This window comes from Mesoplodon densirostris, chromosome 2 (assembly GCF_025265405.1).
Source record: "Mesoplodon densirostris isolate mMesDen1 chromosome 2, mMesDen1 primary haplotype, whole genome shotgun sequence".
In the NCBI taxonomy this organism is placed as follows: Eukaryota; Metazoa; Chordata; class Mammalia; order Artiodactyla; family Ziphiidae; genus Mesoplodon; species Mesoplodon densirostris.
The window spans coordinates 162,775,826-162,798,165 of record NC_082662.1 but is presented as its reverse complement, the minus strand read 5'-3'; the positions used below and the strand labels follow the sequence as shown (position 1 = coordinate 162,798,165).

General features: G+C 38.5%; 1 protein-coding gene across 8 annotated transcripts in view; it reads left to right on the top strand.

Annotated features, from left to right (window-relative positions):
* Positions 1 to 22,340, top strand: part of DNM3 (dynamin 3) — a 576,796-nt gene that overhangs the window by 190,170 nt on the left and 364,286 nt on the right. For all 8 annotated transcript variants that reach the window (XM_060091253.1, XM_060091252.1, XM_060091255.1 and 5 more), the window contains exons 7-9: positions 6,465 to 6,607; positions 17,513 to 17,648; positions 20,394 to 20,461. In XM_060091253.1, coding sequence (XP_059947236.1) covers positions 6,465 to 6,607; positions 17,513 to 17,648; positions 20,394 to 20,461 — 347 coding nt within the window. The remainder of the gene's footprint in view (positions 1 to 6,464; positions 6,608 to 17,512; positions 17,649 to 20,393; positions 20,462 to 22,340) is intronic.

The following is a 22,340-nucleotide window of genomic DNA, read 5'->3' as shown; positions in this document are numbered from 1 at the left end:
ATACCTAGAAACAAATGACAATGAAAACACGATGACCCAAAACCTATGGGATGCAACAAAAGCAGTTCTAAGAGGGAAGTTGTTAGCAATACAATCCTACCTCAAGAGACAAGAAACATCTCAAATAAACAACCTAACCTTACAGCTAAAGCAATTAGAGAAAGAAGAACAAAAAATCCCCAAACTTAGCAGAAGGAAAGAAATCATAAAGATCAGATCAGAAATAAATGAAAAAGAAATGAAGGAAATGATAGCAAAGATCAATAAAACTAAAGGCTGGTTCTTTGAGAAGATAAACAAAATTGATAAAACATTAGCCAGACTCATGAAGAAAAAAAGGGAGAAGACTCAAATCAATAGAATTAGAAATGAAAAAGAAGTAACAACTGACACTGCAGAAATACAAAATATCATGAGAGATTACTACAGGCAACTATATGCCAATAAAATGGACAACCTGCAAGAAATGGACAAATTCTTAGAAATGCACTACCTTCCGAGACTGAACCAGGAAGAAATAGAAAACATGAACAGACTGATCACAAGCACCGAAATTGCAACTGTGATTAAAAATCTTCTAACAGGGCTTCCCTAGTGGCACAGTGGTTGAGAGTCCGCCTTCCGATGCAGGGGACACAGGTTTGTGCCCTGGTCCGGGAAGATCCCACATGCCATGGAGTGGCTGGGCCTGTGAGCCATGGCCGCTGAGCCTGTGCATCCAGAGCCTTTGCTCCACAACGGGAGAGGCCACAGCAGTGAGAGGCCCGTGTACTGCAAAAAAAATAAAAATAAAAAAAATAAAATCTTCCAACAAATAAAAGCCCAGGACCAGATGGCTTCACAGGCAAATTCTATCAAACATTTAGAGAAGAGCTAATACCTATCCTTCTCAAACTCTTCCAAAATATAGCAGGGGAGAAACACTCCCAAACTCATTCTACGAGGCCACCATCACCGTGATACCAAAACCAGACAAAGATGTCACAAATAAAGAATACTATAGGTCAATATCACTAATGAAGATAGATGCAAAAATCCTCAACAAAATACTAGCAAACAGAATCCAACAGCACATTAAAAGGATCATACACCATGATCAAGTGGGGTTTATCCCAGGAATACAAGGATTCTTCAATGTACGCAAATCAATCAATGTGATACACCATATTAACAAATTGAAGGAGAAAAACAATATGATCATCTCAATAGATGCAGAGAAAGCTTTCGACAAAATTCAACACCCATTTATGATAAAAACCCTCCAGAAAGTAGGCAGAGGGAACTTTTCTCAACATAATAAAGGACATATATGAGAAACCCACTGCCAACATCGTCCTCAATGATGAAAAAGTGAAACCATTTCCACTAAGATCAGGAAAAAGACAAGGTTTCCCACGCTCACCACTATTATTCAACATAAGTTTTGGAAGTTTTAGCCACAGCAATCAGAGAAGAAAAAGTAATATAAGGAATCCAAATCAGAAAAGAGGAAGTAAAGCTGTCACCATTTGCAGATGACTTGATACTATACATAGAGAATCCTATAGATGCTAACAGAAAACTACTAGAGCTAATCAATGAATTTGGTAATGTAGCAGGATACAAAATTAATGCACAGAAATCTCTTGCATTGCTATACACTAATGATGAAAAATCTGAAAGTGAAATTAAGAAAACACTTCCATTTACCATTGCAACAAAAAGAATAAAATATCTAGGAATAAACCTACGTATGGAGACAAAAGACCTGTATGCATAACATTATAAGACACTGATGAAAGAAATTAAAGATGATACAGACAGATGGAGAGATATACCATGTTCTTGGATTGGAAGAATCAACATTGTGAAAATGACTCTACTACCCAAAGCAATCTACAGATTCAGTGCAATCCCTATCAAGCTAACACTGGCATTTTTCACAGAACTAGGACAAAAAATTTCACAATTTGTATGGAAACAGAAAACACCCCAAATAGCCAAAGCAATCTTGAGAACGAAAAACGGAGCTGGAGGAATCAGGCTCCCTGACTTCAGACTATACTACAAAGCTACAGTAATCAAGACAGTATGGTACTGGCACAAAAACAGAAATACAGATCAATGGAACAGGATAGAAAGCCCAGAGATAAACCCACTCATATATGGTCACCTTATCTTTGATAAAGGAGGCAAGAATATATCAGTGGAGAAAAAACAGCCTCTTCAATAAGTGGTGCTGGGAAACCTGCACAGCTACATGTAAAAGAATGAAATTAGAGTACTCCCTAACACCATCCACAAAAATAAACTCAAAATGGATTAAAGACCTAAATGTAAGGGCAGACACTGTAAAACTCTTAGAGGAAAACATAGGCAGAACACTCTATGACGTAAATCACAGCAAGATCCTTTTTAACCCACCTCCTAGAGAAATGGAAATAAAGACAAAAATAACCACATGGGACCTAATGAAACTTTAAAGCTTTTGCACAGCAAAGGAAACCATAAACAAGACGAAAAGGCAACCCTCAGAATGGGAGAAAATATTTGCAAATGAAGCAACTGACAAAGGATTAATCTCCAAAATTTACAAGCAGCTCATGCAGCTCAATATCAAAAAAACAAACAACCCAGTCCAAAAATGGGCAGAAGACCTAAATAGACATTTCTCCAAAGAAGATATACAGATTGCCAACAAACACACGAAACATTTCTCAACATCTTTAATCATTAGAGAAATGCAAATCAAAACTACAGGGAGATATCATCTCACACCAGTCAGAATGGCCATCATCAAAAAATCTAGAAACAGTAAATGCTGGAGAGGGTGTGGAGAAAAGGGAACCCTCTTGCACTTTTGGTTGGAATGTAAAGTGATACAGCCACTATGGAGAACAGTATGGAGTTTCCTTAGAAAACTAAAAATAGAACTACCATACTACCCAGCAATCCCACTACTGGGCATATACCCTGAGGAAACCATACTTCGATAAGAGTCATGTACCACAATGTTCATTGCAGCTCTATTTACAATAGCCAGAATATGGAAGCAACCTAAGTGCCCATCAACAGATGAATGGATAAAGAAGTTATGGCACATATATACAATGGAATATTACTCTGCCATAAAAAAAATGAAATTGAGTTATTTGTAGTGTGGTGGATGGACCTAGAGTCTGTCATACAGAGTGAAGTATGTCAGAAAGAGAAAAACAAATACCATATGCTAACACATATGTGTGGAATCTAAAAAAAAAATGTCATGAAGAACCTAGGGGTAAGACAGGAATAAAGACACAGACCTACTAGAGAATGGACTTGAGGATATGGGGAGGTGGAACGGTAAGCTGGGACAAAGTGAGGGAGTGGAATGGACATATATACACTACTAAACGTAAAATAGATAACTAGTGGGAAGCAGCCTCATAGCACAGGGAGATCAGCTCGGTTGTTTGTGACCACCTAGAGGGGTGGGATAGGGAGGGTGGGAGGGAGGGAGATGCCAACGGGAAGAGATATCGGACATATGTATATGTATAACTGATTCCCTTTGTTATTAAGCAGAAATGAACACACCATTGTAAAGCAGTTGTACTCTAATTAAGATTAAAAAAAAGAAAGCACTTTGTAACTTTTTATCTATGAACTTAAATTAGTCAAGTAATTATCAGAAGTTCTGACTGTTCCCTCCTAGAAGGTGTCAGTAGAGGCTAACAGAGTAATAGGCTGCTTGTTACATTATACCTTAATCATTTAGGCAAAACAATTGAAGAAGTTTTAGAAAATAAAAAACAGTGGTGTACTTCTATTTTAAGCGACATAGTACTTCTATTTTAATGTGAAATTTGTACTTTTAAATTAAGGGTAGGTGAGTATTTGGAAGCCATGAAGCAGTGATAGTTGTGTCATTTAAAAATTATGAACATGGTTTAGAGAAGGACTGGTTTGTCATGCAAGAACCATGATAGTCTATCAATATATTTAGCTCTGGTAAAATTCTTTTTTGATTTCTGCTTTCGTGCCTGTATTGGTCTAAGAAAAAAAATCTTAGAGAAATATCACTAAGATGATCAGAAAGATAAAGTTAGGAATAAATTAAGTTGTGAATACTGGATGGATATGATTGACCATTTGGTTACTACAGGTGACCCCTAAATTATGGCCTAACTGATTCTGGTTGACTGAAAATTGAATAAATGTTATACTGAAAATCTTTCATTTCCTGGATAATCCATTTCTCTATTGCTTCAAGGACCTTCATACTGTGTTTGAAATTAAGAGAATCTTATTGCTGATTTAATGTGCACCAACACCTCTGACCCTGAACCAGTTACTATGGCAAAAACTGGAAGACAACAGGACATTTTTGTGGAATTGAAAGGAATATTATTATGGTTGAAGGGCAGAGAGTGAGGGAATGAGTTGTAAGAGATGAATTTGGAGATGCAGGCAGTGGCTGGGTCCTACGGTGTTTGTAGGCCAAGTTAAGGATTTTGGCTCTTATCCTAAGAGCAGTGGGGAGTCAGTTGTTTAAGGAATCTGAGAAAGGGAATAACACAGTCATATCTGTGGATTAAAAAGGATTATGGTGGTTGCAGATAGGAAGACCAAGAGTAGAGATGAGAGGACCACTTAGGAGTCAAAGTGAGAAATGATGGCAGCTTGGTCTCGGTTAGGGCCAGTGGAGATGGGAAAAGAAAGCAGATTTGAGAAATGTTTTGGAAAATTGAGAACTTGGTGGTAGATTAGCTCTGGTGGGTGATGGAGTGGTAAAGTCAAGGATAACTCCCAAGTTCCCAGGTTGTTACGAAGTCATCAAAATGGAGAACCCTGAAGGGAATATTAGGTACTTTATTTCAGACCTGCTGAGGTTGATGCTTCCAAGAGGAGAAGTCAGGCAGGTGGTCTAATACATATACCCTCACCAAAGATAAGAAGTCTGGTCTTTAGATAACATGTCCATAGCCACAGGTGTTTGAATATATATTGAAACCATGGATGAAATGATTGCCTTAGTAGAGAACAGACAGTGACCAAAGAAGAGGTGTAGGACCCAAATTTGAGGTATATCAATATTTACAGGTCTGGCAGAGGAGAACAACTTGGCAAAGGAGATGAATAAGGTATTCAGAAAGGTTCGGAGAAAAATGACAGGAGCTGGGGTCACGAAAGCTAAGGAAAGAAGTGTTTTAGAAAGCTAGGAGTGGTCCATAGTATTGCTTTGCTATTGAGATATATGAGAAACAAATGGTAGAAACCAAGTATTTTGATTATTTACCACTCACATGGCAGTCAGGTGGCCACTGGTTTCTCATGGTTACTGTTACTCTTAGATTTGAGGGTTTGTGTCTTGTGGAATTGCTACTGGGAATGCAGTCATCTCTATTCTTTTGTTTTCTGCTTCAGAGCCATAATGGCAGCACATGCCAGGGGAATAACATGATAAGTCATAACTGTGGACAAGGGTATAATATAGTATGAACTATTGACAATTAAATAACTATAGATTTATTGAATAGATATATCCCGGTAACCTCAGATGAACATAAAAATGATTTAAAATGGTGCTTCAGTCAGTCTGGGTCTATTTATTCCCCTTATTTTGAATTTATTATTCTTTTTCCTACATTTCTATGAAGTTGATATTCTTTCTCTTGATTCTGAGTTTATTCCTTAAGCAGTTCAAGAAGGTGGTCTTTTTTTTTTCCTTTTAATTCAGACTTTCCTTAATTACACTGTAATAGAAAGAACATCAGGCAGAGAGCTAACCAGTCTGGGTTTATATCCCACCTTTGTTCTCAATTAATTGTGTCCCTCTTAGAAAATCTCTTGGAGAATTTTTTATCAGACTGAGCTTGAGGTGCCAGCAGATGACTTCAGTGGAAGTGCCAAGAAGGTGGTTAGGTAAAGATATCAACAAGAAAGCTTATGTGCAACCTGTTGAGGGTGTAAGCCAGTGACTAACCACAGTTGGACTGGGGCGTAAAGGTGGAAGTGAGAGGAAACACCTGCCTGAGCTATAGAATGGAGAGGAACTTAACAGCTGGCAGGTACCTCTGGGCTCCACCAGTGGTAAGCCATTTGGTCCTGAGAACTCAGGCAGCACCTGTAACTCTCCATTTCCTTCATTTGTACCACATTCTAACTTAATGTTCCTTTCGACAAGGTAGCTGATCTGACAAATCAATCCATGTTAAGGTGTTATTAGGCAGCTTCATTAGTAACATTAGCTGCCTTTTAACAGGGTATCCCAGACATAAAAAGATTGTCCGAGCAAGTGACTTTAGCTGAAGGAATTTTGAGCTTCGTTGTAGGGCAGTGGATGACAGAGTTGGAGTATCTGTCTACACAGTCAGTCTCACATGTATATGTGGCTTTTTAAGGTTTTGAATGACCTGGAAAACAGTGAAGGGTGATTTTTGTCTTACGAGTTGATCTTCAATCTGTTGTATGAGTGTATGATTTTGTTTTGCTTTATTTAGCAACTTACCAACCACATTCGAGACACCCTACCTAACTTCAGGAACAAACTGCAGGGACAGTTGCTGTCCATAGAACACGAAGTAGAAGCCTATAAAAACTTCAAGCCAGAAGACCCCACCAGGAAGACCAAAGCATTGCTGCAGTGAGTTACCTTTACCTTCTCTTGTTCAACATTTTAAACTAACTCTTCAGTTTTCTTTTTCCTTAGTCTATTTGTCATGCCATTTTCTAGGTTTTTTCATGAAAATAAAGTATATGAGTGAAGCTTTGTATATGTCATACAGTGAGCCTTGAATCTTTGTTTTCTAAAAGAATAATTTTTGATATTAGTTCTATTATTATAAATTTAACCAATGCCCAATCCTATGCCCAATTTTATATTGTGTTTTTATAATTGGATTCAGTAAATGAGCAAAACCAACAGTGATAACTCAGCAGGGTTTTTTTTGCCCTTAGTCTTTAGAAGTGGGCTAAGTTCAATAGAAAAGCAACTGTTTCTATTGTTGTCACTTGTAGTTATTATCTTTTTATTTCAGTCATTTCATATCATCTATCTGTGTGTATTTTTCAATGCAATGAGAACCAAGGATTTAATATAAAAAAAAAGTACACACAGTAAGGACACATTTAAATTATTTTCCTTTTTGGTAATGATTTTAATGTAGCCCTTTAGAAACACAAATGTGAAAACTGCCAAGTATCTTTTTACTCCTTCATGATCTTCCCGTCTTATCCCTGGGTAATTAGATTTATCCCTGAGGGTTCTTGGGTTAGGATAGCAGAGTTGTTGGAGAATTGCCATCCCCTTATGTCTTTTATCCTCATTCCTTCTTTCAGCCCCTTTCAGCCTCATCTATTCTTTTATCCCTGTGCTGCAAATTGCCTCTCTCTCCACCAGAAGACCCCCACTGACCAGCTTATATTCCAGGACATCTGAAGTCCATCTCTAAAGATGATGCTTGCCACTTCTTATGGCCCCTTTCTCCCTCTGCAGTCCTGTAATCAAAATACCCTTAATCTGGCATTTAAAATGTACAACATAATTCCTTTTATTTGTGGGGAAATTTCTAAATGTTCAAATTAAGTAACATTAAATGCATTATCTTATATTCCTCCATTTAACAAAATAATAAGATCATACAGAGGAAAGAATTATTTTCTTGGATTCATCTCTTTCCTAGTTTATCTTTTCTTTTTATTCTTGGCTTTGGTTAAGCTCCTATAAAAACTCTCTAAGTTACAGAGAAAGGGAAGCTATTTCTGTTTAGGCCCTAGGTCATCATCCTAACACCCAACTGAAACTATTTGCAAAGACTGGGTCTTGCCTCTGTAATTCTGTTGGACTCAGATTACAATTTTCCACAGCTGGATTCTTCCCTTGTTAGGGAGCTGATTCAGCTCCTTCTTTCCTTTTTTCCTTCTTTTCTTCCTTCCTGCCTTCCTCCCTCCCTCCCTCCCTTTCTTCATTACTTCCTTCTTGACTTGCTCTAATCTCTGTGTATCCTATTTGATGACTGGCTCTGTGCTAACTACTGGGAATTCAATAATGAATAAGATTTTAACCCTCAAAAAGTGGTCACAGTAGAGCAGTGGAAACAGACATATGAACAACCGTGTTAAGATCTGATAAATGGTACATTTCTGGTAAGAATAAAATGTTAAGGGAACCCAGGTAAAGAGCACTTACATGCGAGGAAGGGTGTGAATTCACAGAGAAAAAGATACTTGAATGAGACCCTGAAGTATGGGAGGAGTTTGTCAGGTGGAAGAAGGAGGTCAAGAGAATAGTGTGAACTTCGGTACGGCTTGTTCTAGTGGGCCAGGTGGCTGGGCTGTAGGATACGCGGAATGGAGGTGAATTTTCAAAAGTTTCCCGAAGTTTCATACCTTTCCAGGTGTTTAAATTTAGATTAATATTAGCATACGCATGAACATAGCTACATCTAATTATATTCTAAGTTTTCTGGCCTAAATATTTGCAGTTACTTTTAATTCATCCATGATTTTGATGAAAGAGAGTAAAAGGTTCAAGTTTTAGGTGGTTTGGATTTTTTTTCCTAATCTAACAGATTTTGAATTTGAAAGTGTGCCAGTATGTCAAAATTAGAGTTTCTAAACCTACTAATCACAAATACAAGTAGTCATTTTTTCTCTATAATATATTTGTTTTTTACCAACTGCCTTGAGGTAATTCATTTCTTCATTGAACTTACTGAGTACCTCTCATATGCCAGACAGGGGGAAATAAATAAAATGCATGGTCCTTGCCCTTTGGAGAGAGACTGATAGATGCACGATGGTGATGTACTCTGCTAAGTGCTATGCTGAAAATATTCTGAGAAAGCCAAGGAGGGGCCCTTCATCTGGGTGGCAATGAGTGGTGGTGGGGAATAGGACTGTGGATCATGGAAAGTTTCCTGTAAAAACTAATGCTTGAACTGAGTCTTGAAGGACAGATGAAAATTAGCCAGACATAGAAGCACAAGGCAGAGCAGAAAGGAAAACAAGTGTAAAAGCACAGAGATTTGGTACATGTGGGGAACTGCAAATAGCTTCTTTATGGTTGGCTTCGAAGGTGAGTGGGGATGAGAAGTAAGAGATGGGGCATCCAGGGCCAGACCACGGAGAATCTTAGGTGATGGGGTAAGGAGTTTTAATTTTATTAAATTCTGAGGAGTCATTGGAAAACAAGGCTAGATCTAGTTGTAGAGGGGCATGGGAGGGGAGTCAGAAATTTATATTGTTCTGGCAGAATGAGGTCTGGGATGCTGGACCCAGGGAAGAGAGTAGGTCATGAAGTATGAGGTGGCTCAGCTGGAGCAGTTGGAACACTAGGTGATTGTAATGTCACAGGAGTTGTGGCTCATTTGACTATTATATATAAGGTTTTATTGCTTAACTTTAATTCTCAATTTAAGTATTTTAAAATACCATTTTATGGTTGCAACTAAATGGGCGAATGCATTTAATGACACAGATATTTAAAATATATATTTTATTATTATTTTATTATTATTTTCTACTTGTGGGTACGTATTCAAAAGAATTAAAAGCAAAGACTTGAACAGGTATTTGTACATTCATAGGAGCATTATTCACAATAGCCAAAGATGGAAACAACACAAATGTTCACTGATGTATGAATGGATAAACAAAACATGAGGGTTTTTTTTGTATATACATTCAATGGAGTATGCTTCAGCCCTAAAAATGTAGGAAATTCTGACACATGCTACAACATGATGAACCTTAAAGATATTACGCTGAGTGAAATAAGCCAAACACAAAAGGACTAATACTGTATGATTCCATTCATATGAGGTACCTAGAAGAGTCAAATTCATAGAGACAGAAAGTAGAATGGTGGTTGCCAGGGGTAGGGGGAGAGGAGAATGGGGAGTTATTTTTTAATAGATACCGAATCTCACTTTAGGAAGGTGAAAAAGTTCTGGAGATGGATGGTGGTGATAGTTTCACAACAATGTGAATGTACTTAATGCCATTGAACTATATACCTAAAAAGAATTAAAATGGTAAATGTTATGTATATTTTACAAGAACAAACAAACAAACCAAAAATCCCTCCAAAGCAGAAACCTGATCTTCTCAATCCTCTCCTTAGGATCTTTTAATGATTTCTGTTTACAGTTAGCATGGGCTGCAAGGCCCTGCATTACTCGGCTGATGTTTACTTTGCCAACCTCATTTTGGGAAGGAAGAAAGGGAGGTAGGGAGGGATAAAGGGAGGAATCAGAGCTGAGATTCAATCCAGGTCTCCTGACTCTCAATGATATAGTCTGTCTACTGTAATTACCTGCCTCCTATATTTGTAAGTTAAACTTTATCAGCTAATTAACATCTTAGATCAAACAATTTAGCAAATTGTTTTCCAATGTGATACCTTGCTGAGGATCCAGTCCTTACCTACATAATATGATAACTTTTTCATGAAGAACGATATCCTGAGCAGGTAGCACTGGAAAATACAAGCAGAGTGGGGAACTGCAGTCAGTTCTGATTTGTTCTAACTGGGGAAGCAGGGAAAGCTTTACAGAGGAAGGGCTATTAGAACTCAGCAAAGCTTTAAGAAGAAGTAGAATTTCCATGGGTAAAGGATGGTAAAAAGGACACTGAAGGCAGAGGACAGCCAGGGCAAAGACAAGGAAAAATGCATGAGTGGAGAATGCCTGGGAACAGTCAGGTGGATGGAAGGGTGGAGCAGATGGAGTGTAGACTGGAGGGGTAGGAGATGAAGCTGGGGAGGCAGTTCAGGACTTAAAGGCAGAAGGGAACTCAAAGCCATGATAAGGAAACTGGACTTTAAAAAGAAAAGGAGAGTGAGTCACTGCAGTGTAGAATCAGAGCCAAGGAACCCCAGGAGTTTTTGGTGGAGAGAAAGGGAAAGGGCAACATCATGGGCCAAGTACCTGCATCTGAGCATGTGGGGACTTAGGATGGGGAAGGCACAAAGATGGGGAAGAAAGAGGAAGGTCTCTTCCGAACCTATGCTCAGACAGGGAAATTAAGAGGAGGAGACCAGAGACAGACGCTAGACAACTGTGGTACTGTTTGATGAACTCTAAAGAGTGCAGTTGGCACAGGAAACTATATTAAATATCTTGTGATAAACCATAATAGAAAATAATTTGAAAAAGAATGTGTATATGTATAACTGAATCACTTTGCTGTACAGCAGAAATTAACACAACATTGTAAATCAACTATACTTCAATAGAATCATTTTTTTAAGAAAGAGTGTAGTTCGAACCTGGGATCAAGAGACCTTAATGAAAAAATTAACAGAGGTGGGTGGATCCTAGAGGGGTTTTTGTTTTTGTTGTTGTTGTTGTTGGTGGTGGTGGTGGTGGTTTTTTTTTAGAAATTTCAGGTAATGTCTGAAACATTTATATTAACATATTTCCATACAAGTAACCCAAAGAAAGTTTAGTATTAGTTGTTTTGTTTGTTTGTTTGTTTTTTTATACTGCAGGTTCTTATTAGTCATCAATTTTATACACATCAGTGTGTACATGTCAATCCCAATCGCCCAATTCATCACACCACCATCCCCACCCCACCGCGGTTTTCCCCCCTTGGCGTCCATACATTTGTTCTCTACATCTGTGTCTCAACTTCTGCCCTACAAACCAGTTCATCTGTACCATTTTTCTAGGTTCCACATACATGCGTTAATATACGATATTTGTTTTTCTCTTTCTGACTTACTTCACTCTGTATGACAGTCTCTAGATCCATCCACGTCTCAACAAATGACTCAATTTCTTTCCTTTTATGGCTGAGTAATACTCCACTGTATATATGTACCACAACCTCTTTATCCATTCGTCTGACAATGGGCATTTAGGTTGCTTCCATGACCTGGCTATTGTAAATAGTGCTGTAATGAACATTGGGGTGCATGTGTCTTTTTGAATTATGGTTCTCTCTGGGTATGTGCCCAGTAGTGGGATTGCTGGATCATATGGTAATTCTATTTTTACTTTTTTAAGGAAACTCCGTACTGTTCTCCATAGTGGCTGTATCCATTTACATTCCCACCAACAGTGCAAGAGGGTTCCCTTTTCTCCACACCCTCTACAGCATTTGTTGTTTGTACATTTTCTGATGATGCCCATTCTAACTGGTGTGAGGTGATACCTGATTGTAGTTTTGATTTGCATTTCTCTAATAATTAGTGATGTTGAGCAGCTTTTCATGTGCTTCTTGGCCATCTCTATATCTTCTTTGGAGAAATGTCTATTTAGGTCTTCTGCGCATTTTTGGATTGGGATGTTTGTTTCTTTAATATTGAGCTGCATGAGCTGTTTATATATTTTGGAGATTAATCCTTTGTCCGTTGATTCGTTTGCAAATATTTTCTCCCATTCTGAGGGTTGTCTTTTCGTCTTGTTTAAGTTTTCCTTTGCTGTACAAAAGCTTTTAAGTTTCATTAGGTCCCATTTGTTTATTTTTGTTTTTATTTCCATTACTCTAGGAGGTGGATCAAAAAAGATCTTGTTGTGATTTATGTCAAAGAGTGTTCTTCCTATGTTTTCCTCTAAGAGTTCTATAGTGTCTGGTCTTACATTTAGGTCTCGAATCCATTTTGAGTTTATTTTTGTGGATGGTGTTAGGGAGTGTTCTAATTTCATTCTTTTACATGTAGCTGTATAGTTTTCCGAGCACAACTTACTGAAGAGATTGTCTTTTCTCCATTGTATATCCTTGCCTCCTTTGTCATAGATTAGTTGACCATAGTTGCGTGGGTTTATCTCTGGGCTTTCTATCCTGTTCCATTGATCTATGTTTCTGTTTCTGTGCCAGTACCATATTGTCTTGATTACTGTAGCTTTGTAGTATAGTCTTAAGTCAGGGAGCCTGATTTCTCCAGGTCCGTTTTTTCCCCTCAAGACTGCTTTGGCTATTTGCGGTCTTTTGTGTCTCCATACAAATTTTGAGATGATTTGTTCTAGTTCTGTAAAAAATGCCATTGGTAATTTGGTAGGGATTGCATTGAATCTGTAGATTGCTTTGAGTAGTATAGCCATTTTCACAATATTGATTCTTCCAATCCAAGAACATGGTATATCTCTCCATCTGTTGGTATCATCTTTAATTTCTTTCATCAGTGTCTTATAATTTTCTGCATACAGGTCTTTTGTCTTCCTAGGTAGGTTTATTCCTAGGTATTTTATTCTTTTTGTTGCAGTAGTAAATGGGAGTGTTTCCATAATTTCTCTTTCAGATTTTTCATCATTAGTGTATAGGAATGCAAGAGATTTCTGTGCATTAATTTTGTATCCTGAAACTTTACCAAATTCATTGATTAGCTCTAGTAATTTTATGGTGGCATTTTAAGGATTCTGTATGTATAGTATCACGTCATCTGCAAACAGTGAGAGTTTTACTTCTTCTTTTCCAATTTGTATTCCTTTTATTTCTTTTTCTTCTCTGATTGCCATGGCTAGGACTTCCAATATTATGTTGAATAATAGTGGTAAGAGTGGACATCCTTGTCTCATTCCGGATCTTAGAGGAAGTGCTTTCATTTTTCACCATTGAGAATGATGTTAGCTGTGGGTTTGTCATACATGGCCTTTATTATGTTGAGGTAGTTTCCCTCTATGCCCACTTTCTGGAGAGTTTTTATCATAAATGGGTGTTGAATTTTGTCAAAAGCTTTTTCTACATCTATTGAGGTGATCATATGGTTTTTAATCTTCAATTTGTCAATATGGTGTATCACATTGATTGATTTGCGTATATTGAAGAATCCTTGCATCCGTGGGATAAATCCCACTTGATCATGGTGTATGATCCTTTTAATGTGCTGTTGTATTCTGTTTGCTAGTATTCTATTGAGGATTTTTGCATCTATATTCATCAGTGATATTGGTCTCTAATTTTCTTTTGTTGTAGTACCTTTGTCTGGTTTTGGTATCAGGGTGATGGTGGCCTCATAGAATGAGTTTGGGAGTGTTCCTTCCTCCACAATTTTTTGGAACAGTTTGAGAAGCATGGGTGTTAGCTCTTCTCTAAATGTTTGATAGAATTCACCTGTGAAGCCATCTTCCTGGACTGTTGTTTGTTGGAAGCTTTTTAATCACAGTTTCAATTTCATGACTTGTGATTGGTCTGTTCATATTTTCTATTTCTTCCTGGTTCAGTCTTGGAAGGTTATACCTTTCTAAGAATTTGTCCATTTCTTCCAGGTTGTCCATTTTATTGGCATAGAGTTGCTTTTAGTAGTCTCTTAGGATGCTTTGTATTTCTGTGGTGTCTGTTGTAACTTCTCCTTTTTCATTTCTAATTTTATTGATTTCAGTCCTCTCCCTCTTTTTCTTGATGAGCCTTGCTAATGGTTTCTCAATTTTGTTTATCTTCTCCAAGAACCAGCTTTTAGTTTTATTTATCTTTGCTATTGTTTTCTTTGTTTTTCTTTCATTTATTTCTGCTCTCATCTTTATGATTTCTTTCCTTCTGCTAACTTTGTATTTTGTTTGTTCTTCTTTTTCTAGTTTCTTTAGGTGTAAGTTCAGATTGTTTATTTGAGATTTTTCTTGTTTCTTGAGGTAGGCTTGTATAGCTATTAACTTCCTTCTTAGAACTGCTTTTGCTGCATCGCATAGGTTTTGGATCATCGTGTTTTCATTGTCATTTGTCTCTAGCTATTTTTTGATTTCCTCTTTGATTTCTTCAGTGATCTCTTGATTATTTAGTAACGTATTGTTAAGCCTCCATGTGCTTGTGTTTCTTACATTTTTTTCCTTGTAATTCATTTCTAATCTCATAGCGTCGTGGTCAGAAAAGATGCTTGATATGATTTCAGTTTTCTTAAATTTACTGAGGATTGATTTGTGACCCAAGATGTGATCTATCCTGGAGAATGTTCCATGCGCACTTGAGAAGAAAGTGTAATCTGCTGATTTTGGATGGAATGTTCTATAAATATCAATTGAATCTATCTGGTCTACAGTGTCATTTAAAGCTAGTGTTTCCGTATTAATTTTCTGTCTGGATGATCTGTCCATTGTTGTAAATGAGGTGTTAAAATCCCCCACTATTATTGTGGTACTGTCGATTTTCTCTTTTGTAGCTGTTAGCAGTTGCCTTATGTATTGAGGTGCTCCTATGTTGGGGGCATATATGTTTATAATTGTTATATATTCTTCTTGGATTGATCCCTTGATCATTATGTAGTGTCCTTCCTTGTCTCTTGTAACATTCTTTATTTTAAAGTCTATGTTATCTGATATGAGTATAGCTACTCCAGCTTTCTTTTGATTTCCATTTGCATGGAATATCTTTTTCCATCCCCTCACTTTCAGTCTGTATGTGTCCCTAGGTCTGAAGTCAGTCTCTTGTAGACAGCATAAATATGGATCTTGTTTTTTATCCATTCAGCAAGCCTGTGTCTTTTGGGTGGAGCATTTAATCCATTCACATTTAAGGTAATTATCCATATGTATGTTCCTATGACCATTTTCTTAAATGTTTTGGGTTTGTTTTTGTAGATCCTTTTCTTCTCTTGTATTTCCCACTTAGGGAAGTTCCTTTAGCATTTGTTGTAAAGCTGGTTTGGTGGTGCTGAATTCTCTTAGCCTTTGCTTGTCTGTAAAGTGTTTGATTTCTGCATTGAATTTGAATGAGATCCTTGCAAGGTAGAGTAATCTTGGTTGTAGGTTCTTCCCTTTCATCACTTTAAGTATATCATGCCACTCCCTTCAGGCTTGTAGAGTTTCTGGTGAGAAACCAGCTGTTAACCTTATGGGAGTTCCTTTGTATGTTATTTGTTGTTTTTACCTTGCTGCTTTCAATAATTTTTCTTTGTCTTTAATTTTTGTCAATTTGATTACTATGTTTCTCCTTTGGTTTATCCTGTATGGGACTCGCTGCACTTCCTGGACTTGGGTGGCTGTTTCCTTTCCCATGTTTAGGGAAGTTTTCAACTATAATCTCTTCAAATATTTTCTCGGGTCCTTTCTCTCTGTCTTCTCCTTCTGGGACCCATATAATGCGGATGTTGTTGCGTTTAATGTTGTCCCAGAGGTCTCTTAGGCTGTCTTCATTTCTTTTCATTTTTTTTTTCTTTATTCTGTTCTGCAGCAGTGAGTTCCACCATTCTGTCTTCCAGGTCACTTATCCGTTCTTCTGCCTCAGTTAGTCTGCTATTGATTCCTTCTAGTGTAGTTTTCATTTCAGTTACTGTATTGTTCATCTCTGTTTGTTTGTTCTTTAATTCTTCTAGGTCTTTGTTAAACATTTCTTGCATCTTCTCGATCTTTGCCTCCATTCTTTCTCAGAGGTCCTGGATCATCTTCACTATCATTATTCTGAATTCTTTTTCTGGAAGGTTGCCTGTCTCCACTTCAGTTAGTCGTTTTTCTGTGGTTTTATATTGTTCCTTCCTCTGGTACATAGCCTCTGCATTTTCATCTTGTCTATCTTTCTGTGAATGTGGTTTTTGGTCCACAGGCTGCAGGATTGTGGTTCTTGTTGCTTCTGCTCTCTGCCCTCTGGTGGATGAGGCTATCTAAGAGGCTTGATGGGAGGGACTGGTGGTGGGTAGAGCTGACTGTTGCTCTGGTGGGCAGAGCTCAGTAAATCTTTAATCCACTTGACTGTTGATAGGTGGGGCTGGGTTTCCTCCCTGTTGGTTGTTTGGCCTGAGGCAACCCAACACTGGAGCCTACCTGGGCTCTTTGGTGGGGCTAATGACTGACTCTGGGAGGGCTCACGCCAAGGAGTACTTCCCAGAACTTCTGCTGCCAGTGTCCTTGTCCCCACGGTGAGCCACAGCCACCCCCCACCTCTGCAGGAGACCCTCCAACACTAGCAGGTAGGTCTGGTTCAGTCTCCCCTGGGGTCACTGCTCCTTCCCCTGGGTCCCGATGCGCACACTACTTTGTGTGTGCCCTCCAAGGGTGGAGTCTCTGTTTCCCCCAGTCCTGTTGAAGTCCTGCAATCAATTCCCACTAGGCTTCAAAGTCTGATTCTCTAGGAATTCCTCCTCCTGTTGCCGGCCCTCCAGGTTGGGAAGCCTGACGTGGGACTCAGAACCTTCACTGCAGTGGGTGGACTTCTGTGGTATAAGTGTTCTCCAGTTTGTGAGTCACCCACCCAGCCATTATGGGATTTGATTTTATTGTGTTTGCGCCCCTCCTACCGTCTCATTGTGGCTCCTCCTTGTCTTTGGATGTGGGGTATGTTTTCTGCTGAGTTCCAGTGTCTTCCTGTCGATGACTGTCCAGCAGCTAGTTGTGATTCTGGTGTTCTTGCAAGAGGGAGTGAGAGCACATCCTTCTACTCTGCCATCTTGGTTCCTTACTTATAAAATATATATTTTAAATTGAATGTCTGAAATAAATCTTAATAACCTGTATTTCATATAGTTACGTTTTGAGTAATGAATAGAGTGCAGTGTTAATTCTGCCAGTAGGTGCCGCTAAAAACACCAGGAAAAGAATTGCTAACCATAGCAAATTAAAATGAAAAATGTGAAACCTTGTAACTTTAACTTGAATTTATTTCTCTTTCACAATTATAGGATGGTTCAGCAATTCGCTGTGGACTTTGAGAAGAGAATTGAAGGGTCAGGGGATCAAGTAGATACCCTGGAGCTCTCAGGGGGTGCTAAAATCAATCGTATTTTCCATGAACGTTTTCCTTTTGAGATAGTAAAGGTTTGTACCAAATGTTATTCTTCCTTTTGTTTCATTTCATTTCTATATTCTTTTCTACATAACTTTTCATAAAATGTTATGTGAGTGGTAAGTGGGTTTCTTTAAACAAAAGCCTCCATACTCAGGTAATGAGATTTAGGAGAAAAGTTATTTTCTTTTTTTTTTTTTTTCTTTTTGCGGTATGCGGGCCCCTCACTGTTGTGGCCTCTCCCGTTGCGGAGCACAGGCTCCGGATGCGCAGGCCCAGCGGCCATGGCTCACGGGCCCAGCCGCTCCGCGGCATATGGGATCCTCCCAGACCGGGGCACGAACCCGTATCCCCTGCATCGGCAGGCGGACTCTTAACCACTGCGCCACCAGGGAGGCCCGGAGAAAAGTTATTTTCTTACTGATGGTTCTGATTTTATTTAATGGGATCTAATGACATTTCGATAATTGAACGACTAGTTGGTTTATTTGTTGTCTAATTAATTTAAAAATATTTCTTGAGTACCTACTGTGTACCAGTGATCTACGTGCCAGGGATCAAGACAGAGATACTGTCTGGTGGGAAAAAACAGAAAATTAACAAATAAGGAAAAAATATCAAGTATTATTATGTAACATAATATGAGAGAGAGGGGAGTTGCATAAGCCACTTCTTTTTGGTCAAGCATAAGATCTAACATTTACTTAAAATTTTTTATGGAATATCAATTTATTGGATTATATAAGATGAAAAAAATTAAAGACTAAGAATCAGAAACTCTTCACATAAGAAGGGTAATTGAAAAAGTAGAATATAAGTGTAAGCACATTGGAATTAACATTTTGTGAAAAATACAAATGATAAAACTTGGTAGATAACTCAGGCACTACCTGGAAACAATTATCTGTAGTTCCCCATTGGCTAAGCCAGTTTTGATGGAATATTCAGGCAAGGTCTCTCTGACTACGGGGCCTTTAAAGCATACCTGAATGGCATGAAGAGGTCACCTGTAAGTATATGAAGGAAGAAGGTTGTTCAAGGCAGGAAGCCAAGGACAAAGCCCTAGAATAAGCACCTGTACAGCAGGCGAGGAACAGCTGAGGCTGGGGTAGAGCTGATGAATGGGTTGGGGGAAAGAAAATGAATTCAGAGGAAGGAAGTGCCCAGTTTACGCAGGGCTTTCTATGTTGCTGTGAAGTGTTTACATTTAACAATGGAAAGTTAGGGGAGAGTTTTAAGGATTTGGTTGGTGACTGGATTTGGTTGGTGATTTTAAAAGAACACTGTGTGGGTTGGATTGTAAAGGGGCAAGAGTGGACTGAGGGAGACAAGGTGAGTTAAACAGTAGGGCCAGAGCAGGGGTGGATCCACTTTCTGTGGGGCCTGAAGCCTGTACAATTTTGGGGACCCCCTTGAAGGAGAAGAATACAAAATTATAAACACAGACATGCATCTTGGAAGGAGCTTATGCAAGGGAGAAGTCCTGAAACTTAAACTTCTTTAGCTTTATAGTAAAAATTCCTCAGAAGAGAGGCTTGAGAGAAGTGGATGGATTTGTGATTTTGGAGGTAGAGTCAATGGGGGTTGGAATGATATGGGAGATGCAAAAAAGAGAGGATTCAAGATGACTCCCAAGATTTTGGCTGGCACAATTGAGCAAATGTTAGTGCCTATCAGATGAGGGGAACTGAGAAACAGTTCAGTATGGAAGTATGACTCAAGAGTTTTGTTTTGGATATGTTCAGTTTGAAATGCCCAATAGGCAGCTAGGTAGTTTTAGGGACTATGTTACTTGCCTTACATACAATGGCGAGTGCTTATTTCTTGATGTGGGAGGCAGATGGGTAAATAGACAGTTTAATTAAAATGTGCTAGGTTAAGTTACAAACTTCCACGCAGAGTGCTATGGAAACAAGGCCCACAGACATGAATTCCAGTCCCACTGTGTAAAGGAGCCTGGCTTCTGAGCTGACTTAAGAAGGATGAGCAGCTAGTTAAGCAGGAAGAGGTGGGATTAGTCGAGGGAGAGGTTGTTCCAGACAGAAAGGGAGGAATGGTAAAGGCTGAGCTGTGGAACTAAAGCAGTTCATTGCTCTATGGCATAAAGTGTGAGGGGGGAAAATGGACAGATAATGAGGCTGCAGAGGCCAAATCTCAAAAGTTAGGGGCTGAATCAAATGTTCTCTTGATGTCCCTTCCAGGTCTAAGCTCTATGACACTTTGATCCTACTTCCAAATAAATGTAAGATACCTAGAACTTATGGGAAATTTTTATACAGTAGTCTATCCTGTGTTGGATTGGCAAAATATTATTAATTTCCTCTTTTAAAGAGGCTTTGAACTCAGGTGGTTAAAATGGCCAGGGAGAAAAGACAGCCATTGTTAATCTCAGCACAGCTGGACTGCTGTTGTACATCAGGTGACACTCTTACTTATGCATTCATATGTGAATACATTTACTATATTCAGCAAAAGAATGAAGAATTATATATTCAAATGAATTGCCAGATTTATGTCCAGAAGTCATCCTTTATGCACAGCACTCCTTATCGATAATAGAGTTAAAATCTGCTGCACTAAAACTCCCAGAAATGCCTAACGTTCTATGTTGCCTTGAACTTTATATAAACAGATGTTTTGACCATCTGGGTTTAGGTTAGGAAAGACATGGGTCTTTATTAATAACGGAGTCAAGTTATTCTCATTTTTTAATATTCAACGATATTATTATTCAAAGGAATTAAGTGTCATAACTGTGGCTCATTTTGCATCTGCAGATGGAGTTCAATGAGAAAGAACTGCGAAGAGAAATAAGCTATGCAATCAAAAACATACATGGTATCAGGCAAGTGCTTCACGTTTTCCTTGTCTTCAGTTCAAGCTACTAAAAAAAGTTAATGTTTATGAATGGCTAGTGAAGTAGCCTTTTCATCAACTGAGCAGAGTAGAATATAGAGGTGGGAGTAAGAAATAGGAAATCCTCGTTTGGATTCAATGGTAATTTCTAGTATTGGCATGCTGTCTGTTTACAACTAAAAAAACAAAAACCCTTTCTGCCCTCACAGCACTGTGCTCTGAACAATCAGGGATTTACTGATGAACAAGACCTTGTTCTTCAGGGCTCTGTATTTCAGGGACAGAGGCCAGACTTGCTCATAAGTGATCATTACTTATACAGAGACCAAATAGATTAATTTTGGCTGGATTTATGGAGCAAGATTGGGAAAGATTAATGAAGGTGGTTACTTTAGAGTCACACCTTGCTTGTTTTGAGAACAAGAATGATTTCAACAAGCAAAGGTGTCTGTGTGGATACATGTGCTTGTGTGTGTGTGTGTGTGTCCGTCCGTTTGTGTGTGTCCGTTTGTGTGTGTATGGGGTAGGTGGCAATGCAATAAGGTGTGAGAGGAGGGAGATTGTTGAGGCTGGAGGAGAAAAGAGGGGGCTTAAGGTGGAGGGAAGTAATGTGAGCAAAGGCATGGAGGTGGTAAAGGGCAGCACGTATTCATGGAGCAGGAAGCCATACATTTGGACTGGAGTTAGGAATGTAGAGGAAGAGCGGAGGGACATGAGGCTGGGAGGAGAACCTGTACCTGAATTCACCCTTGTATGAAGTGGGATTATTTTCATTTACTTTCATTACAGAAATAAATGATAAAAAACAAATGAATTGATAAAAACAATTGATAAAAAAATTAATGAATTTAAAACACACATTTCTTGAGTTCATGTATAGTGGGCTAAATACAATGTAATGGAGCATATGTTAAATTGAGGTGTCCTGAATTCAAGGTAAGAAGACAGGTTGCCTACCTCATGATCATCTTACATGAAGGAGGGGTCCTCAGTCCATTGGCCAGTTGTATCTCAGCTTTTGCCACAGGGCCAACTTTAGACTATTTTGGGAACAGAAGCTGAGAGAGCAAAACTTGACCCTGAGAGTGCATGTGATGGGTGATTTTCCAAAGGAGTTATGACATTTGAATTATCTATCCTTACAAAATTTAGAAAATCTCCTCTACAAGTCTCAAATAGTATGGGCAAATATGCATTCACAAAGTGAAAAGGAGACAACATGTATAACCATATCCAAAGTTTTTTTCTTAACCTTCAACAGGATTTCTAGTTCCCTATTAATTCTACTCCCTGTCCCTCAAATCCAGAATACATTTGGTACAGAAACTATGTCTTGCTCTTTAGCTGGGCAGAGCTAGTATGTGAACATACCGATTTGATAAATGCAAATTACGTTTTGGGGGGGTGGGTCATAAAGTATTTTACTTAATCAAATACAGTAGTTTTACTTGGCTTTTAAAACTCCTTACCAGTTACATTTTGGTTGAATGTAACTGCAAAAGCTCACTAATTCAGGATTGTAGATTTCTGATTTACATGCATACCAACAGAAGAGATTGGTTGTTACTATTATTCTGGAGTTCATTTGCCTATAAGATGATAAGAAGTGCACAGTGTCCTGAGTATAAGACATATTAATGGTGTGATTATTTATGCCCTTAAATACACTTAATTTGAAGAGTTTTGTTCCCAACTGATTCTGTTAGTTATTTGAATAATAGAAACCATCTTTGCCCACTGGGGACCCACCTGATGGTCCTTCTTCGTTCTGCTCACACTGAGTGCCAATGATGAGCAAGGGATCCCTCCTTGTGGGGAAAACAAAGATAAAGACAATAACGACTCTCCCTACCAGTGTAGTAACAGGA